The 18,096-nt window shown below is 39.4% G+C and overlaps 1 protein-coding gene across 4 annotated transcripts; it reads left to right on the top strand.

The window, feature by feature from the left end:
- The first annotated feature begins 908 nt into the window (after positions 1–908).
- ZSWIM2 (zinc finger SWIM-type containing 2) lies at positions 909–17,106 on the top strand. 4 transcript variants are annotated; one of them, XM_089502039.1, is made up of 9 exons: positions 909–1,118; positions 6,025–6,101; positions 7,207–7,247; positions 9,022–9,235; positions 10,026–10,277; positions 11,903–11,987; positions 13,809–13,909; positions 14,322–14,475; positions 15,736–17,106. In XM_089502039.1, exons 1-9 carry the CDS (start codon positions 954–956, stop codon positions 16,237–16,239), a joined length of 1,593 nt encoding a protein of 530 aa, XP_089358165.1. In that variant the 5' UTR covers positions 909–953; the 3' UTR covers positions 16,240–17,106. The 4 variants fall into 4 exon arrangements, with proteins under 4 accessions (XP_089358165.1, XP_089358167.1, XP_089358168.1 ...); XM_089502041.1 differs by having other exon boundaries at positions 14,322–14,427; XM_089502042.1 differs by lacking the exon at positions 909–1,118 and adding an exon at positions 1,898–2,518.
- Positions 17,107–18,096: the final 990 nt, after the last annotated feature.

The following is an 18,096-nucleotide window of genomic DNA, read 5'->3' on the forward strand; positions in this document are numbered from 1 at the left end:
CGTGGTCTCTACATAAATAGATACACAGTGTGTGTGTGTGTGTGTGTGTGTGTATATATATATATATATATATATATATTTTCCCAGGATTCCAGTTTCAAAGCATTAAGCCTTGAATACACACACACACACAGACATACATATATATCAAGGCTCAATGCTGTGGAATCCTGGGATTTGTAGTTTTGTCTTGTGCCAGCAGAGCTCTCTGAGAAAGAGAAGGCTAAAGGTCTCAGAAAGCTCTCCTTAATAGGAAAAGACAAGGAAGATACCTGTATTGGAATAACAACGACATATATGGTAAATTTATTATATGCTGTCTATCTATCTATCTATGTATCTATAGGTTTTTTTCCTTACTCAGATGTCAATAGAAACATAGAGAGTATATATCTGAGTGTATGTTGCACATCGCACGTTGTTTATTTTGAGATGTTTGTTTTAATAATAAACTTTATTATTATTATTATTATTTTAAAAGAAGGAAGCATCTATGATTCCCGTTCCCAGCGTCGCATAGCATTAGAGCCAGGGCAGTTAACACTGGACTATTTCTGCAGTCAGTCAGCCTGTGCGTTTTGGTGGAGGGCGCAGCCTGACAGAGTGAGCGCGAGGAGCCTCAACCAATCCTATTCCACTCAGGCAGCTCCGCCTTCGAAGGGGGAGGGGCCACGCGGCACGAGCATCGGAGACGCGCGCCGTTTCCGTGGCAACATCATCATCATCTTCTCCTTTCCCACACCTCTCTTGCACGCACGCACGCAGTTCAAGCTGAGGGAGCGGTTGGAAAGGGAAGAGGAGGAGCGCGTGCACGGGCGCGTGCGGCGCTGCTGCCGGCGCCGCCTCCGTCTCCGTGGGAACCACCCGCGCGAGGCCAGGCTGAGGCCCGGCCTCCAGCGGCTGACTTTGAAAAGAGAGCGGGGGAGGAGGCGGCGGCGGCGGCGGCGGCGGCCATGTCGCGTCGTCGTCGCCGCTCCTCTGCCAGCGCGGCGCTGAGCTGGCGGCAGGACCAGGCCCTGAGCAGCACCATGCGCATCCTGAGGGAGCTGGGCCCCACCGCTTTCGTCCTGCAGGAGGAGGAGGACAACGAGTGGGAGCGGGAGGCCCCGGGGTTCCGGGTAAAGTCAGGTTGTTAAAGACAAGCACAGGCTGCTTCAGGACTATGAGGCGCCCTGGAGGCGCAGTGGCCAAACGCCTGCACTGCAGCCACTCACCAGTTCGATGCCAACCAGGGGCTCTGGGTGACTCAGGCTGGCCTCTTTTTATAGGCCTTGTTGGGGGCAATTAACTTACACACCTTGTAAACTGCTTGTAAACTGTGCCCTTTAAGGGATTTTGGACTTCAGCTCCCAGACTATTGGCCAACGTGGCTGAGGCTTCTGGGAAATGGAGTCCAATATCTCTTAAAGGGCACACACTTTGGGGACCACTGGCTTAGGGAGTGCTTAAGTGCACCGATAACCAGTTTAGAGATGTACTTGCTATTGCTGTTATGGGATTTGCAGCTTGTTGTGGCACCAGAGCACTTTGACACAGAAGACTAAACGTCACACAAAACTACAGCTCCCAGAATTCCCTGGCATTGAGCCAGTGCAGTTAAAGCAATAGCAAGTACATTTCTATATTGTTTATCAGTGCACTTAAGCACTCCCTAAACGGTTTACAAAGTGTCAGCTAATTGCCACCAACAATCTGGGTACTCATTTTATGTCAGCCTGAGTCTACCCTGAGCTCCAGGGCTGGTATGGAACTCACAACCTTATGGTCTGTGAGTGAGTGGACCACTGCGCCACCAGGGCTCCTCTGCAATGGATGCCAGCTCCAGGAAAGGAGATTCCACCTCAACATCAGGAGGAACTTCCTGACAGTAAGGGCTGTTTGACAGTGGAACACACTTCCTTGGAGTGTAGTGGAGTCTCCCTCCTTGGAGGTCTTTAAGCAGAGGCTGGATGGCTATCTGCCAGGTATGCTTTGATTGGGATTTCCTGCATGGCAGAATGGGGTTGGACTGGATGGCCCTTGTGGTCTCTTCCAACTCTATGATTCGGTGATTCTTCTGAAGAAACTTGCCAGGAAAACAATGCAGTATGTGGAGAGTGTGACTGAGTCTCCTCCTTTGGAGGTCTTTAAAGAGCAGCCTGGTTTAATACAGTAACCCTGTGATGTTGTTAGGAAGAATGACTGGCCCAAAGTCAGCAAGCAAGTTTTGTAGCTGAACTGTAGCTCCTGTGCTAACCACCACATACTAATATCTCAGGAGGGAAGAGAGGTGTGTTGAGGAAAGCACTCTTCACTCATCATTGTGATGGAATCCTTACCTGGACAATTTGAACCTAAGTGTGTTGAAAAAGACTGGGTGCTTAAGAGAAGTAAAGCAATAACTTCATACCATGCGCATCACTATTCATCCTGACAGCTGTGCATTCTTCATCTCTGAATGCCACAGAGTCCCACTTTAAACAAAGAAGGATACTGGCAACTGGGCTGTGTGCTGGACAAGGGTCAGGGCAAATTTATGGTCAGTTCTTCCAGGTTTTCCATCCTCTCTGTCATCTTAACACTTACAATGAAGATGGACAGCAGTTGGGTAACGTTTTGGAGTGCAGCTTCCATAACCCCTGATCATGCTTCCTAGGCTTGTTGCATGGTATAATCCAAGCCAGCAGCTTCTGAAAGTTAATGCAATATGTGTAAATTGCAGGGTTGTGTACTTTTTTTAATTTGTGAGCTATGAGGAAGCCTTGGGCCTCCCATGCTGTTTTGTGAAGCTGTGGCTGTCCTCAGTGAAAAGGACACATTCATAATGCAGGTGTCCTATTAAACCAGGGTAGATTCAGTGGAATCAAGGAAGAACCATTTTAGACTGTGTCTGTGAAATGTTTTATTGATAGATGCTATGCTCTTCACATCTACATAGGACTAAGTTCCACAGAATACAACTGGATTTACATCTGAGGAAACATGGGTAGAATTGGGATGCCACTTTCTATAATGGCACATGCCTGTTTTTCTCAATTTGTCCCCAGATTCATCCATTTCCCTTATACGCTGATTCTTATTATTATTATTATTATTAACCTTTATTTATAAAGCGCTGTAAATTTACACAGCGTTGTACATACAACCTTTTAGTTAGACAGTTTAGTTAGATGATTCTTCTCTCCAGAAGCCAACTATTCATCTGCAACAGCATCTCTCTGTGGAGCTCTTCTCTCCCAGAGCCTCCTTTTCACCCAGGCTTTTCTCATTCAACCATCACTCTCCCAAATTAGCTCCTCATTACTCACCTGTCCACGCAAAATTTACATCTCTATTGGCTCTGGGTAGCCTTGGGTGACAAGCAGCTTTTTCCTTAGGAAAAAAGTGGCTACTTGAACATAAAATACCATCTTGTTCTTCATAGTAAAGCCAAACATTTCAGAGCCCTTTCTCTCTCCTGCAGGATGTTCTAAGAAAGTACATTATGGCTCCTTTTATTTCTGCAAGGCCTTTCCACACAGCAGGAGAACTCCACGTGGCCTCTGCTGCCAAACCTCTTCCCCTTAGGCAAAATATCAGCCCTTCCATCATCCATACCCACAGAGAGAGAAAGCCATGACTCCTACGTTGTGATCTCTAGCCATGAATCAGGATTCTGAAGTACTGTACAAGTGTGTGATGAACTTAAAGAGCTCATAAAATAATAATAGCATTTCATTTCTTTTTCCATTAGTCATCTTCTGGTTTCCCAGCACTTTGATGAGCTCAAGCCTCCTTTTGAAGCTTTCCAAGTATGAGATAAAAGCTCAGCTACAAAGTAACAAATAAGCAGCGTAATTAAATATTACGGGATGTAATGCTTGCAAGGAAGGGATAGATGGTTGCACAATCCACCTTTTCTTTGTCCTTTGTTAGACCAAAAGGCAGAGCATAAACATTACTGCTTTTCAGCTCAGACTTATGACTGTGACACTACTCTTGACATTTCACCGACAAAACAAGGGAAACTTTGGGCCAGGCAACATCAGCGTGTGATCAAGATGGCAAAAAATGTTAATAAGGAAGATCACAAGTTAAGTGAGGCTGCAGCAGTTTGCTTTTGCCTGAGCCTCTGTCTGAGAAGGGTGAAATAGTGCTTCCTCCTCTCATTCTCCACTAACTTGTTGATATTTATTGATGAATCTGGTTAACATAACTGGGCACAGACTGCTTTTGCACTTTGATCTCATTGTGTAGGAAAAAGTGTCAAACAGGAGAGAGAAAGAAACTGGGACATTTTAAAAGCAGATGGAAAAGATATGACAGAGCATTAATCGGGACTGTCCCTGCCAAATCAGGACAGTTGAAAGACATGCTTAAGTTTGCCCCTATGCCTGAAAAGGGGAATTCATACATAAGAAGACAATACACGAACAGCCTTTCTTGATATGTTTTGCTTGTGCAAAAGTAAAACTGGGGCTTCCAGTATTTAGTGTGCGCTGGAGGTTTTTGCTAAATCAAGTCTGCATGTGCATGGCCCATTAGACTCTCAGTATGGTTCATTTGGATGCTAACTGAAACTATCCTGCCCTTTTTTCCTGTTTCCATGGCAAATGGTTGATATTGGCAGCATATGTTTTGGTGGTACAGTTCTAAAGATATTCTACTCAGTTTGTGACTGGGCAGAATTTGGAAACTTACTTGTAAAAAGCAATTAGTTACACGGCTCTCCCAAACAGTTACTAGAATTGAAAGATATAACTGTGTTAGTCTGTAGAATCAGTACGTGGAGAGATCTTGTAGCACCTTTGAGACTCGCTGAAAGAAATTGGCAGCACGAGCTTTCTTAGACTTCAGTCTACTTCCTCAGATGCATTTGGTGGACTGGAAGCCAGGGACAGACATATACAAATGCCATTGGTATGTGAGGATGTCAATTCAAATTACAAATCCTTTGGGTATGGAAATGAATTGCAGGTCCAATTTTAACTATGGTTGTTAGTGCACAAAGATATAGGAAACTGGTCTTTGTACATGGAGATGAACTGGCAGATCCAATTTTGCAATGGGAGTAGCCTGTGAGGAGGGGAATAGATGAATGTAGGGCACCCCCATAAAGATGGGGTCAGATAGTGTTGAAGTGCATGCAGTGTGCCAGGAAACCATTGTTTTTTTCAATCCATTGTTGAGGAATTATGGTTTGTGGATGAATTCCAGTTCAGCTGTTTCTCTTTCCAATCCACCTTTGTAGTTCTTTTGTTCAAGGACTGCTGTTTGGAGGTCTGGGATGGAATACGCAGGGAGATTGAAATGTTCTGCCATCGTTTTTTGTGTATTCCCATTCCTATTACCTGATTTATGTCCATTTATCCTCTGGCTCAGGGATCGCATAGATCACATTGGAGGATGAGCACGTGAAGGCCCCCTAATATTGTAGGTGATACCATTAGGTCTTGTGATGACATTTCTTGGATAAATGTGTGGGCAGAGTTGGGGGCCTTCATGTGCTCATCCTCCAATGTGATCTATGCTATACTGTGTCATCAATGCCCTTCAGCATTGGGCAGACAGGCCAATCCTTGCGCCAGAGGATAAATGGACATAAATCAGATATTAGGAATGAGAATACACAAAAAGCGGTGGCAGAACATTTCAAGATCTCTCCAAACTGTTACTGTTATACTTTCAGGGTTTTTAAAAATGCAACACTTTGTTTTCCTGTATAAAACTACAGAGACTATAATAGTCATATTTTGCCATATCACAAAATGAGTGAGGTTATCCCTCATTTTACAGTTGTTGTGTAAAGTAGTTATACCATTTTTTTAGTGAGGAAATTAATGAATTATAAACAGTGAGCTATTTGTTGCCACTTCCAAGTTCTGGAAGTACTGGAAGCTGGAGATATTTTTAAAGTGATGTTGTATAATAATGATATCAACAGTAGGAAGAGCAGAAAGGTTTTTAGTGACAATTCTAGTTACATATATGCCTCTACCTTATTTTTTGTCTCCATTTACAATGTCAAATAATTGTTAAAATTGTTTTCTGTTCCTTTGATAAAAGGTTACCCTGGGGAATCCTCACTCCTGCAGCTGCTCAACATTTGTGAAAGAGAAAGAGCTCTGTAAACATATTTGCTGGTAAACTGATTTTTAATATGAAGCCATATCAACATTATTCTAAACTTGATACTGCTTATTTTATTCTTCATTCTTGCAGACACACAGTTCTTCAGGTTTTTTTTTAAAGTAAAGTACCGTAGTTATTGTAACACTGCAGGGAGGCTGGAGATGGTGCCCCTCAAATTGGGGAGTCGTAGGAAAGGAAGCAGGATCCAAAGATTTAAGAGGAGGAATAAAAAGTAAAAAGGATAAGAGGAGTTCAAGGAAGGAATGAGAAGGCAGCTGGTGTGATATGGGGAAGGAAAAGGAAAAATCTCCAGTTAAAAAATAGTTGTGATTACTGTTCTGTAAATTTAACATTCAGTATACAGCTTCTGACATCTGTAACTGGATATGTTGCACTGAACTCATGGAAAGTGACTTTTCAATAACATAGCTGATTCAGCATAGTATAGAAGTCTTCATACTTTTTAAAATGAGGGCCCCATCTTTAGCACAAACATACATTACCCAAACATACATTAGCTAAATACAATTTTAATTTACTACTATATTCTATAATAGTAACACAGTTGTTGGAACCCATTTTAGTTCAAGTTCAAATCTAGTATGTTTCTCTTCCAAAGCACCAGCCGATGACCAACAAAATATCTTAAACTTAGAAAATCCTTATTTGAGTCTTGACTCTTCCATGATCCTTAAGTAAGATGCTCCCTCTATGCATCATGTCCCACCCCATCTGCAATACAATATAAGGTGTAATAATACATATTTGCCTCAGAGGCTTATTATAAGTATTACAGCAAGATATGAAGAACTCTGAAATACCTGAAAGCTCTGTCCAGTTGCTAAATAGTAGGCATTTTGGGGTTTGTTTGTTTGAGTGTTACTGTTGACAGGCAGAAAAAAAAAGGTTGTAAGAGCAAGTAGTGGTGATATCAAAATAAATCTGGTATAAATGGATAGAATTCATTTTAAGAGAAAATGAGGGGTTTTTAAATTATAAATACAAGCATTTTATATTTGTATAACAACATTAATTGTGCTTGCTGTTCTATAAATTAAAAATTCAGCATCAGGCTTTAGCTATATTGTCATTGCATTTTTACTGTTTTGCTTTCAGGTTATTATTAAAAAAATTCAAACTTCCAAGAAACCATGAATGTAAGTACCAGGCAATTTCACATTTCTATTTCTAGGTTGTGGTTCAGTACATAAGGTGCTAATACGAAAGCACAGTTTTTCTCCTACAAAATCATTTTTGGAACAGTTGATGGCATAGATGGGCAACTGTCGGAGGTGAGGGGGCCATATTGGCCTCCAAGGGGACCTTAGAGTGCAGATTCCCCTAGTGCATGCTCCCAGAAATGTTTGGGAATTTTGCCCCCCATCCGTTGCCCCTGGTGGGTGAGAAGCCATTTTGTCATTTTCTGTTTGGGTCCTCTGTGGGTCATGTTCAACCCAGAAGATGCTTTTTTCCTGGGTCAACTTCCCCTTTAAAAATAAGCCCCTCTTGGACCATAAATGAAGCATGATTGATGATGATGATGACAACTATCTGCCTGTCCTCAAGGCTTGAAGTTGGGGTACAACATAGATTAAAACACATAAAACCATTTAAACACAGTAAGTTAAAACATATAAACACAAGACACATTAAGACTATCCAGCATAAAATTAAAATATCCCAATTGAAAACTGAATCAGTCATTCACAAACTTTATTGTATATAGCCACTGGCCTTTACATTACATAGAATAAAACAGAAACAGAATGAAATATATACAAAATTAAAATAATAGTTTTAAGAATGTTAAACTATTTTAACAAAACCTTGTAAAACCAGCAAACTAAAAGTGTGATGTTCATATCTATTTTATAGTATGTTCCTTAATAAAGTGAGCACACAGTTTCTTGGCAGCCAATGCAAATTGAGCTACTGAGCATGTAACAAATGGCCACATATCAGCTAACAATTTCACCACTGTTTCCTGAGATGTGCAATCTGTATATAACTGATACAGTTTTTAAACTATCAATTTAAAATTTATAGTTTAAAATCAACTGGGTAGGCCTGCTGGAAGAGGTAAGTCTTTAATACTGTTTTTAATTCAAACAGCACATTTAGCCATTGAATCTTTCCTGGCAGGTCATTCCACAGTATAGGGGTGGTGGATAAAAAAGTTCTCTGGGTGACAGTTACCAGTCTAGTTCTGGCCGTTTGAAGTAAATGCCCTCCAGAGGACCTGAGTGTCCAGGGCAGATTATATGGGAGGAAACGATCCTGTAGTTAAGCTGGACCCAAACCATGTACAGCTTTAAAGGTAATAACCAAAACTTTCTACCTTGGCAGCCAGTGGAGTGATTTTAATATTGGTGTAATATGTTCATTCCTGGATGTTCAAGTAAGGTAATCAATCTGGCTGCCATGTTTTGATCTAGCTGAAGTTTCCGAATTTGGTACAGAGGCAGCCCAATGTACAGTGCATTGGAGAAGTCCAGCCTTGAGATTGCCAGCATGTGCACTACCATATTTAGCTCTTTTAATTCTAAATTCCATGGAGTGGGTGGGGGAAACCTCAGAAAAAAGGTTTTCTAAAAAACTGTTCTGGTGGCCTGAAGGGCCCTAAGGGCCACAAAAAACAGCCCTGTCAGCTCCATGCAGGGTACAAGCTGCTGCATCTCCCCCTACATCTGGATTATGGCATCAATCTGCATGAAGTTTTATTTTTGTGATTGGTTTGCAATATGTGTCACAGACTCACAGATGATATTTCCAGAATGGATTCATGTCTCCTCAAACCAGAGCCATATCTGCAGTGTGTGCTCAGCTTTGCTTCCTAATGATCATGGTGTGGGTTACTAGATTGCAAAGTCAATGACAGACCATATATAATGACATTTTATAAAACATTTTAAATTTTGCATTTGTCTATAGATGCTTTACAGGTTGGTCTTAAAGAGAGAGAGATCATCTATGTACTTCAGTATCAACAAACTGATTCCCAACCAAGAATAACTGAAAGTTTCACTGTGGAGTCACAGACAGCTTCTGATGGGTACATTAAACAAAAAGAAATTGATAACGATGATGTATGCCCTATTTGCCAAGAGACGTTACTCAAGAAAATGCTTCCTGTCACTTACTGCAGGTAAATTGCCATTCTGGTTTTAAAAAGTTCATTAATAGTGGAAAAGACAAGCCCATACATTTCCCAACCTTAACAAATTGATATTGGTCTGAGCTTTTCTGCTCAATTTACCATTCTATGCTTTTTAAACCAGTTTTTTCTTTCCATATGCATCTTCCAAATTAAACCTACTCAGAAACTGCCCTTTACTGTGGAGTTTGAGTCATTTGATCCTTTTTTATATATAAAATAAATCTCTTATTTATAAAAGTCAGTCAGTAAGAGTGTTCTGTTTAACCAAGTTGCCAGAATATAAAAGCCTGTGAGATATGTGTTTTTAATATCCTTTCACAAGTATGAATATTTTGTACCTTGGGGCAAATACAGATATATTGATGGGGACGGTAATATGGCACTACCTTTCTAGGGTGGTGAGATTGCCTGCTCCTGTGATGCAAGAGGCTGTGTTGATGGCTGCCCATATCAAAAAAGAAATGAGAGAGGAGGGAAGAACTCTGGAATATCTTTTTTTTACAATGATAAATGTTTAAGCCAAGATGTTCATATATTTACTTTCCTAAAAGCTGTGTTACTGGAAGATACTAATGTAAGATTAGGTACAAGACCTGATCACTGGATTTCTTGGTCTATTTCCTTTTTATGGGAATGCTTTATTCTGCTTGATACCATGGAAGTCAAAAAAGAGAAAATACAGATTTACTTCAGTTAACAAAGTAGATGCATTCCTGGGCATTCCTTCTTTAACAGAAACTTTGGTAGCAGTGAGAATATAATCAATGATTTTCCACAGATACGGTTGTGGCAACAGTGTACACATAGTTTGTATGAAGATCTGGATTGATCATCAGAAGGAATTGGAAAAAGACGCTTTGGTGAAATGCCCTCTGTGCCGGGAACATTTTGCACCACTGAAGCTCCTCTTTGAGGAATTCAGAAACTGTAAAAGACTTGTGACAACAGCAGAAAAAACACGTCTTGACAAGCATCTTGGAATCCCTTGCAATAACTGCAGAGTATGTCCTATAGAGGGAAAGTGCTACAAGTAAGTGTTTTAAAACTGCTCTTTTCTTATAGTTATCTGATACTTTTAATATCCTTAAATCAAAAATTAACAGGGACAGTCCTAAGGGTTTTTTTCAGAGATCTGGAGTCGGTATTAATGTTTGCACTGGGAGTGAGTCCTTTCTCTGATGTTGAAGGTTTGATATTAGAGGAATGAGGACCACTGATTTTTCCAAGGGGGCAAGATGGAAAATCTAGTGTTGGAGCTTCTCTTCCAAGGTTGGATTGCTTTCCCATGATCCTTGGCATGCTAGCCCAGAGACCTTTAGAGTGCAGCCTAAACAAATTTAATGCATACAGATAAATAATCTTGTCCCATTCAGTTAATTGCCTGATCAACCTTTAGATTTGTTTATGTTTATTAAAATATTTTGTTAATTATTCTGGTGGCTGTAATTCAGACAGCAACCCATACATTAGGAAGTAAGCCTCACTGAATGCAGTGGGACCTGCTGCCTAGTAAATACATATGCATATGATTGAGCAGTGTAATGTAGTGGTTTGAGCATTAGATTACCACTCTGGAGACCAGGGTTTGAATTCCCACTTGGCCATGGAAACTCACTGAGTGATCTTGGGCAAGTCACACTCTCTTAGCCTCAGAGGAAGGCAAAAACAAACCTCCTCTCAACAAATCTTGCCAAGAAAAACTCATGATATGGCCTTAGGATCAGCCACCATAAATCAGAAATGACTTGAAGGCACACAAGAAGCAGCTCTCTTAACGAAAAGCAGTTTACTTGTGAGTATGTAGCTTGGGTAACAGAACCCAGTACAGCAAATGCTTACAGTAATAAGTGTTTTATATAAATTGTTATATTAATTGTTTTCTAAATAATCCTTACAGCATGGAGTTTGAGAATTAATGTTCTGGTTGATACTACACGTTTCCTCTTAGATCTCTTGCAGTGGAAAGGGATTGAAAGCAGCCTAAATCAAACAGTATTCCCACCCCACGTCAACCCCCAACTAATGAAGAATAGCAATTGACATTTTAAAATGCTGGGGGGAGACTATTGCTCCACCTAGTGTTCATTTGAGGAGAGTGATTTTGTACAGCTTTCCTCTGTCCGTATAAACAAAGCCAAGCTACAAGTGCCACCTACTCTCGCAAAGTACCTAGTTAGTACCCTCGAGTGTTGAGTATAGAGGTTTTAATTCTGACATTCCATTCAAGTCAGCATCTTTTAATTTTGCCCGCCCAACTCTGCTTCCCGTGATAGACAAATTTGAATTAAATGAATCTTGAAATATGTGCTTTCAGAATTAGTGGTTTTGAGAACTGAGATAAAACAGAAGTGAGATCCTGTAGTTCTGAGAGCTGCACATACCCCCTTATGCTGAGAATGTCCAGTGTTTTATTGATGGGATTAAAAAAGCATTAAGGTAATATACACCCTTCTGTCTGCTAATTAATATGTAATGTAAACTTACATGGAGTATGCAGCTAGGATCTAAGTGTTCTGTGCTGAACTGAAGATAAATCTTAAATCAGTCAGCTTGTGTATTTAAAAAGGTTTGTCATAAAACAGAATTTTTAACAAACCTGTATGAGACAGAGAAACATTAGGAAACAACTGACCATTATTATATTTTGTTTTCAAGGTGTACTCAGTGTAGTGATTTCCACGTGTGCGACAAATGTTTCAGCAGTTTTTGTCATCCTTCACATACTTTCGCTTTCAGAGAGGTACAGTATTGTTGCCACCCAGCTTCTTAAAAAATTAAGTTAAACAAGAAAATATTAATGCAAGAGTCTGTTAACTCATCCTATCAGATAGACCTATGTGAGTTATTTATATGGTAGAAAAATCTGTGATGTTTTTATTGTTTTGTGTAGACTTTGCTATGCAGGAGGGGCACAGAGAATGATGGGCAACTCTAAACATATTTACTGTGGAGTAACCTTTTTTTTAGCACAGCAGCACATTTGAGTAAATTTACATATAGACAGGATTTGGAAAAGTTACTTTTTATACAATAGCTTCCAGAAATCTCCAAATAGCACGGCTGGCAAATTCTATACTCTGTGTGTCTGTTTGTGTGTGTGTAACCAATGGTTATGCTGCTGAGGTCTGGTGGAAGCTGGAGTCTGTCAATGTTTGGAGGACCCCACTTTTCTCACCCTGTATCTTTGGAGAGAGAGAGAGAGGTCTCCATACACACACACACACACACACACACACACACACGATAGACAGACAGACAGACAGACACACACACACGTTTCAGAGCCTTGCACAAAGGGATGGGCTATATACAGCAGGCAAAGTTGGCCAGATCTCTTACCTTTAATCTGTTAACTATCCTGTGCAGTGTGACTTACCTTTTCAATCCCTCTGCTGATGGTTTACTATTCTGTTAACTTGACATGTGATTGTGAAGCTGTTGACAGTATATTTCATGCAGGGTGCCTGCTGGGAGAAACAGCATCTTCAAAACCCTTTAAAAGGGATTTAGAGGAATTTGATTTAGCTCAGATATAAGATTATGTCTCTCCCTTACTTTGGCACTGATCATAAGGCTACTGTGAAGTGAGGTGTCTTTCAAACCTCAAAGGAAGTTTTCATTTGCAGAAAGCTTGGTAGGATTTACTCTTCCTTTTTATTCTTGCAGTTCTAACTGCCAGTAAGAGGATAAACTAAGCCTTAATTTATCCTGCTATAGCATGAACCAGCATGGTATAGCCATTTGAGCACCGGACTAGGACTCTGGAGACTAGTGTTTGAATCGCAATTCAGCCATATAAATCCACTGGGTAACCTTGGACTAGTCACATTCTCTCAGCCTCAGAGGATGACAATGGCAAACCCCTCTGAAGAAATATGCCAAGAAAACCCCATGATAGGTTTGCTTTATGACTGCCATAAGTCGGAAATAACTTGAAGGCACACAACTACAACATACAGTATATATATCCCCAGAGATTAGCATGCTACTTTTGTCAGTGACAGAATATTGGAACCCCAAAGGAGTCTTTTTGGGGCCAACTCCAACTATTGATAGTCATCTTGAACTAAGGTTGCCTGAACAGATTCGATACTGCCTTAATACTTGCCATCCTCACAGTCATGCAAAGGACAATGTAACTTTGAAGGATCACAGTCTGCACTGTGATGGCTGTAAGTAAAATTTGCATCATCAGGTGTACTCTTATTATCTTTATCCTTTCAGGTTTAGGCTTTGATGCAGAGTATCCACTCTAGGCATGAGATGCATAGCTCATCTCCAGAGTTTGGGCTGCAATTCCCAGCATTCCTCAGCACTAGTTATGCTGGTGACAATCTGGCAGAAGTTTCAGTCTATCAATGTCTGGAAGGCCTCACTTTTCTCACCACATATCTTTGAAGATTTTACAAGTTTTGATTGGTTTATTTTTCATATAAATATTTTAAAATTAATTGGTTTTTCAACTGCCTGTGTGAGTTTGAAAAAGCACTTGCTGATAATTCTCTTAAAGCAATTTCTGCAGTTTAGGGGTTTTTTTAATTAATTTTTTTTCATTCTCTAGAAAAGGAATCAAACATGGAGGTCACTTGAGTCTACAATACAGCTATCAACTTCAGAAGAAAATCTGCAGAGCGTTCATTCAGAGGAGAGCTCTAATGAAATGTAAGATTTAGTGCAAGTTATTTGAGTCCGTTTTAATTAAGACAAGATTCTTGAGATGGGAAACTCTTAATAATTTTTTGGAGGGGAGTAATAAAATGTATTCCATATCTTTTGCTGTCAGTGTAAATGTAATATTTTAAGGTATGTATATAGAATTATATTTTTTTATATATAAATAAATGTCACTCAAATCTGTGGTTTTACTGAAATAATATGGCTACTTCTTTGATTGGTATCATATTAATGTCTATAAGAGCATGGGATGTATAAGAAATACATAATAAACCTTATCTTCAGATTTCAAACAGTTTTACTTGGGGTATAAAAATATTATTAGAAATAAATCCAAACAAAGAAAGAAGATAATAGAACAGATTAACTAATGTAGTTGAATTTTTTCTTTGCTTTTCAGATTAAGTGGCACTCCAGTACAAATAATAAACTCATTACCTACTGTGCTGGTTAGGAAATGTAGCGGTTTACTTGATCCGGGTTTGCAGTGTAGACTCTGTTTGAAGGTATTTTGCCTTGGTCAAGTTACAAAATTTTTGCCGTGTAACCACAAGGTAAATAAAATGTCTGTCTAAGCAATTGCTTTTCTACCCTTTCCCAAATCCTCTTTGTCCAGATCATTCATTGTCACCTTGGCTATAGCTCTTTTCAGCAGAAACACATTCAACTGAGTCACCAGGTGTTTAGTCAAGTTGTGGAAAAAATCATGTGATTATATGTGGGATACAGTCTAAAACCTGGCAACTGTCTTAGCATAATTGTTTGACTGACATTTTGCATTTGGACAGCATTACACTATTTTTTTCATTCTCTAAAAATGTCTCCTATGTTTCCTACTTGATTTTGCCTGCTAGAAGATTATTTGCAGATATATTTTTTTTGCCTGCTAGAAAATGATTGGCAAATATTAAAGCAGGCTGAATTAGTATTTGTTACCACAGAAGCTCATTCTCCAAGAATAGAAATGAGACATAGAATTTTGCAACTTATTTCAATGCGTTTTCAAATATTTTTCTTTTACTTTCACCTGAAATAGATTTCTAACTTGTCTGTGGGTTAACAGCTTCCATACAGGTTGTAAACCCAGTTTAATAGCAGAGGAATGGCAGGATACGAATTAATGGATCTCAAGCAGCAGGGCTTTGAAATATCTGTACCTTAAAGGCCCCCTGGTGACCTGTAGGCAGTGCCTGATGAACTAGGCCAATGGTTTGAATAAATATAAGCTATACATTTGATTTGTAAACTAACTTAACATTGCCCAAACTTTAAGCAACAGGGTTTACCTTCCAAATTATATTTTATAGAAATATATACTGTCTAATAACCAGCTAAGTTTTGAGAATACATGTTCTTTCTTGGTTTTCCTTTTTTTAAAAGAAAGGAAAGAAACAGGAAAACAATTGCCCTGTAAACGAAAAGATCACGTGGAGTTTAGCAGATTTTGGAAAGCATCAGTTCAACCGTGGAATTTATCTGAGTTAAGAACTTCATGGCTATTTAAGTGTATTGATTTACAACAGTCAATCCCATTTGAGCTAATGCATTTTCCACAGTAAATTAGTGTGTGAGGGCCTGATGCTCCTGAGATAAGTAGATTTGGATCATTATTATTACAGTGGGGGACCATTTATGTTATGCCTGATTGTTTTGCAATGCTGAAAGACAATCTGGCCTCTGCAAATAGTTTGTTGGATCTGTACCCATAAGATTTGATTAAGAGTTGATTCAGTGGAGAAATTAGTATCCTTTGGGTAAAAAAAAAAAACAAGCTACCAAGATACTATCCTTTATTTATGTGTGTTTTTTCTCAGTTCCACAGGAAATGCATTGACAATTGGTTGTACAAAGAAAACGCCTGCCCTATTGATGGACACTTAGTCTATAACCCATTAGCCCAGGAAGATGTACCATTCAAAGATAAACCAAATTTGTTGGAATCTCAAGGAAAGAATAACGTTGCAAAGCAGAATGAGCAAGAACTTTTCATACCAGGCACTGGATTGCTTTCCAAGCCAATGAAGTCTATGCTTAGGAAGATACAGGCTAACCTTCAAGGACGTTGTAACAAGACGAAAAGCCAAACAGAATTGGACCACAATTTAACACTGAGTGGGTTCACCTACATTCCTACACGACACTCTGGTCCTAGTCTGAATAGCATTCAGAAGGCCAGAAATCTGATGTTTTCTAGATATGCTAAGGGTTTAGCCCATATGCCAAAGCCTACAGTTCCACTGAATCCAATTGCCAGTGCCTTAAGAGGTTTATCTTTAAATGGGAATTCACATTACGATTGTGATGCTTTACACATTTGAGAGTACACCTCAACTGGATGTACTTAGGAGTCAATGTTAAGTAGGATCAGGATGCAAGCTTTGGTTCAGTAGGTTCACACAAAATAGTATATTTTTCTCAACATTTAAAAGCCTCCACTACTAGTACCTTTAACTTATTTTAAGTTTGTATTTCACCTTATTTTAAGTTTGTATTTTACCTTATAGCAAATTATGTCAGGCTACATGATGCTTGTCTGAAATACATGTTTAATGTTTCCATTAATATGTATGGTTAGTTTAAAAAATTCATCGACTTTGAAACATACACATTTACCCTTACTGTGCTTCTGCAGTGCATGCCTGAGGTTAAACAGAACGTTATGTACTGAGATGGCTGCTGTACTTTCCCCGCCTGATTCAGCAGCTGGAGGTGCAGACATCTATCCCTTTTTAAAATTCTGAAATCTCACATAGATGCTGTTCAGGAATGGGAAATGGAACTGGATTCATCCCAGTCTGTCTGATCATCCATTTAAAAGATTCTTGTCTGTGTTATGTTGAACCAGAACCACTATTTCAGCAGTATTGTCTTGTACTAATAATCAAAACATGCACTGCAGATGAATTCACTAATAAATCTAACATAAATAACCAGAATGTTTTATACAAAAACAGAGAGCTTCTCATAAATAACTTGTAACTGTGTAATGAAAAATGGTATTTTTCATCTCCACACCGTGAATTGTGGCAGACAGGATTCTTGTGCAAACTTGTAAGAATGCTGAAAATAGAGGTGCTGCTAGATAACATTCTTGGGAAAAGAAGTCAAACTTACCGTATTTTTGGTCAATTACCAGCTAATTTATTGTTGCAGTTCTGTTATTGGGCTTTGTTCATTTAAAATAAACATACATGGAACTTAATGTACATCTTTAAATTTGTATGTGTTTGTATCCACAAATGTAGTCTCTAAACAGATCACTTGATAAAAATAAAATCATCTCTGTTCACTGTAGTAAAAAGGAAAAAAAAAAGAATCCACCAAACAGTGATACCTTTATTGGCCAACCAAAATGCACAATATACTTTTTGTAAGCTTTTGAAGCTTCACTGGCTTCTTCATCAGGCAAGATGTCACAAACCAAACAGGAGGAAAAAAAATGGAAGTGTTAGTAAGATGCCTGCATTTTGTTATTTCTGTCCTTCTGTCAAACCATCTTAACTAAGGACAGAAACAACAAAATGCAGACATCTTACTAACATCTTCAGTTGTTTTTTTTCCCCCTGTTTGGATTGTAACATCTTGCCTGATGAAGAAGCCAGTGGAGCTTCAAAAGCTTACAAAAAGTATATTGTGCATTTTGGTTGGCCAATAAAAGCATCACTAGTGGATTTTTGTTTAAATTTGCTAAATGGCCAGAGGATCAAAACACATGTGGGAACTTTGCCCATAGGACAAAATATCCTCACATTGTTCTGGTAGTGTTCCTGTAAGAGTTAATAATCAGTGGATATTCTGAATGGGACCTACTGAACAACTAACTACCCATAGTCTATTCCAGGGGTAGGCAACCTACGGCCCATGGGCCGGATCCGGCCCAGCGAGGCCTTGGGACTGGCCCCAGCCCGGTGCTGCCGCCAATTGCCGCTGGGGCCTTTGGCCTATTAGGAGGAGGCGGGCAAGAGGCGGGCAAGGGGGAGCAAGTGGAGGCAAGCAGCGGGCAAGGGGGGGCAATTGTCTGTAGAAGCCTCAGAAACATGCATTTATATTAACATTTTTTAAAAATCAGCAAATTTTTTTGTGTGTCCTCAATTTTTTTTAAAAAGGTGTCCTCCATTTGAAAATGTTGTCCTACATTTCTCCTGGTTTATTTATATATATTTTTAATAAATTGT

The sequence above is a fragment of the Sceloporus occidentalis genome, unplaced genomic scaffold, assembly GCF_023333645.1.
Source record: "Sceloporus occidentalis isolate IW3139 unplaced genomic scaffold, rSceOcc1.0.p SCAF_191, whole genome shotgun sequence".
NCBI lineage: Eukaryota > Metazoa > Chordata > Lepidosauria > Squamata > Phrynosomatidae > Sceloporus > Sceloporus occidentalis.

Coding starts and splice junctions, on each gene's coding strand:
- ZSWIM2 (XM_089502039.1), top strand. CDS start 954: ATGTCGCGTCGTCGTCGCCGCTCCTCTGCCAGCGCGGCGCTGAGCTGG. Junction 10,278..11,902: donor ATAGAGGGAAAGTGCTACAA/GTAAGTGTTTTA, acceptor TTTGTTTTCAAG/GTGTACTCAGTGTAGTGATT. Junction 13,910..14,321: donor GAGGAGAGCTCTAATGAAAT/GTAAGATTTAGT, acceptor TTTGCTTTTCAG/ATTAAGTGGCACTCCAGTAC.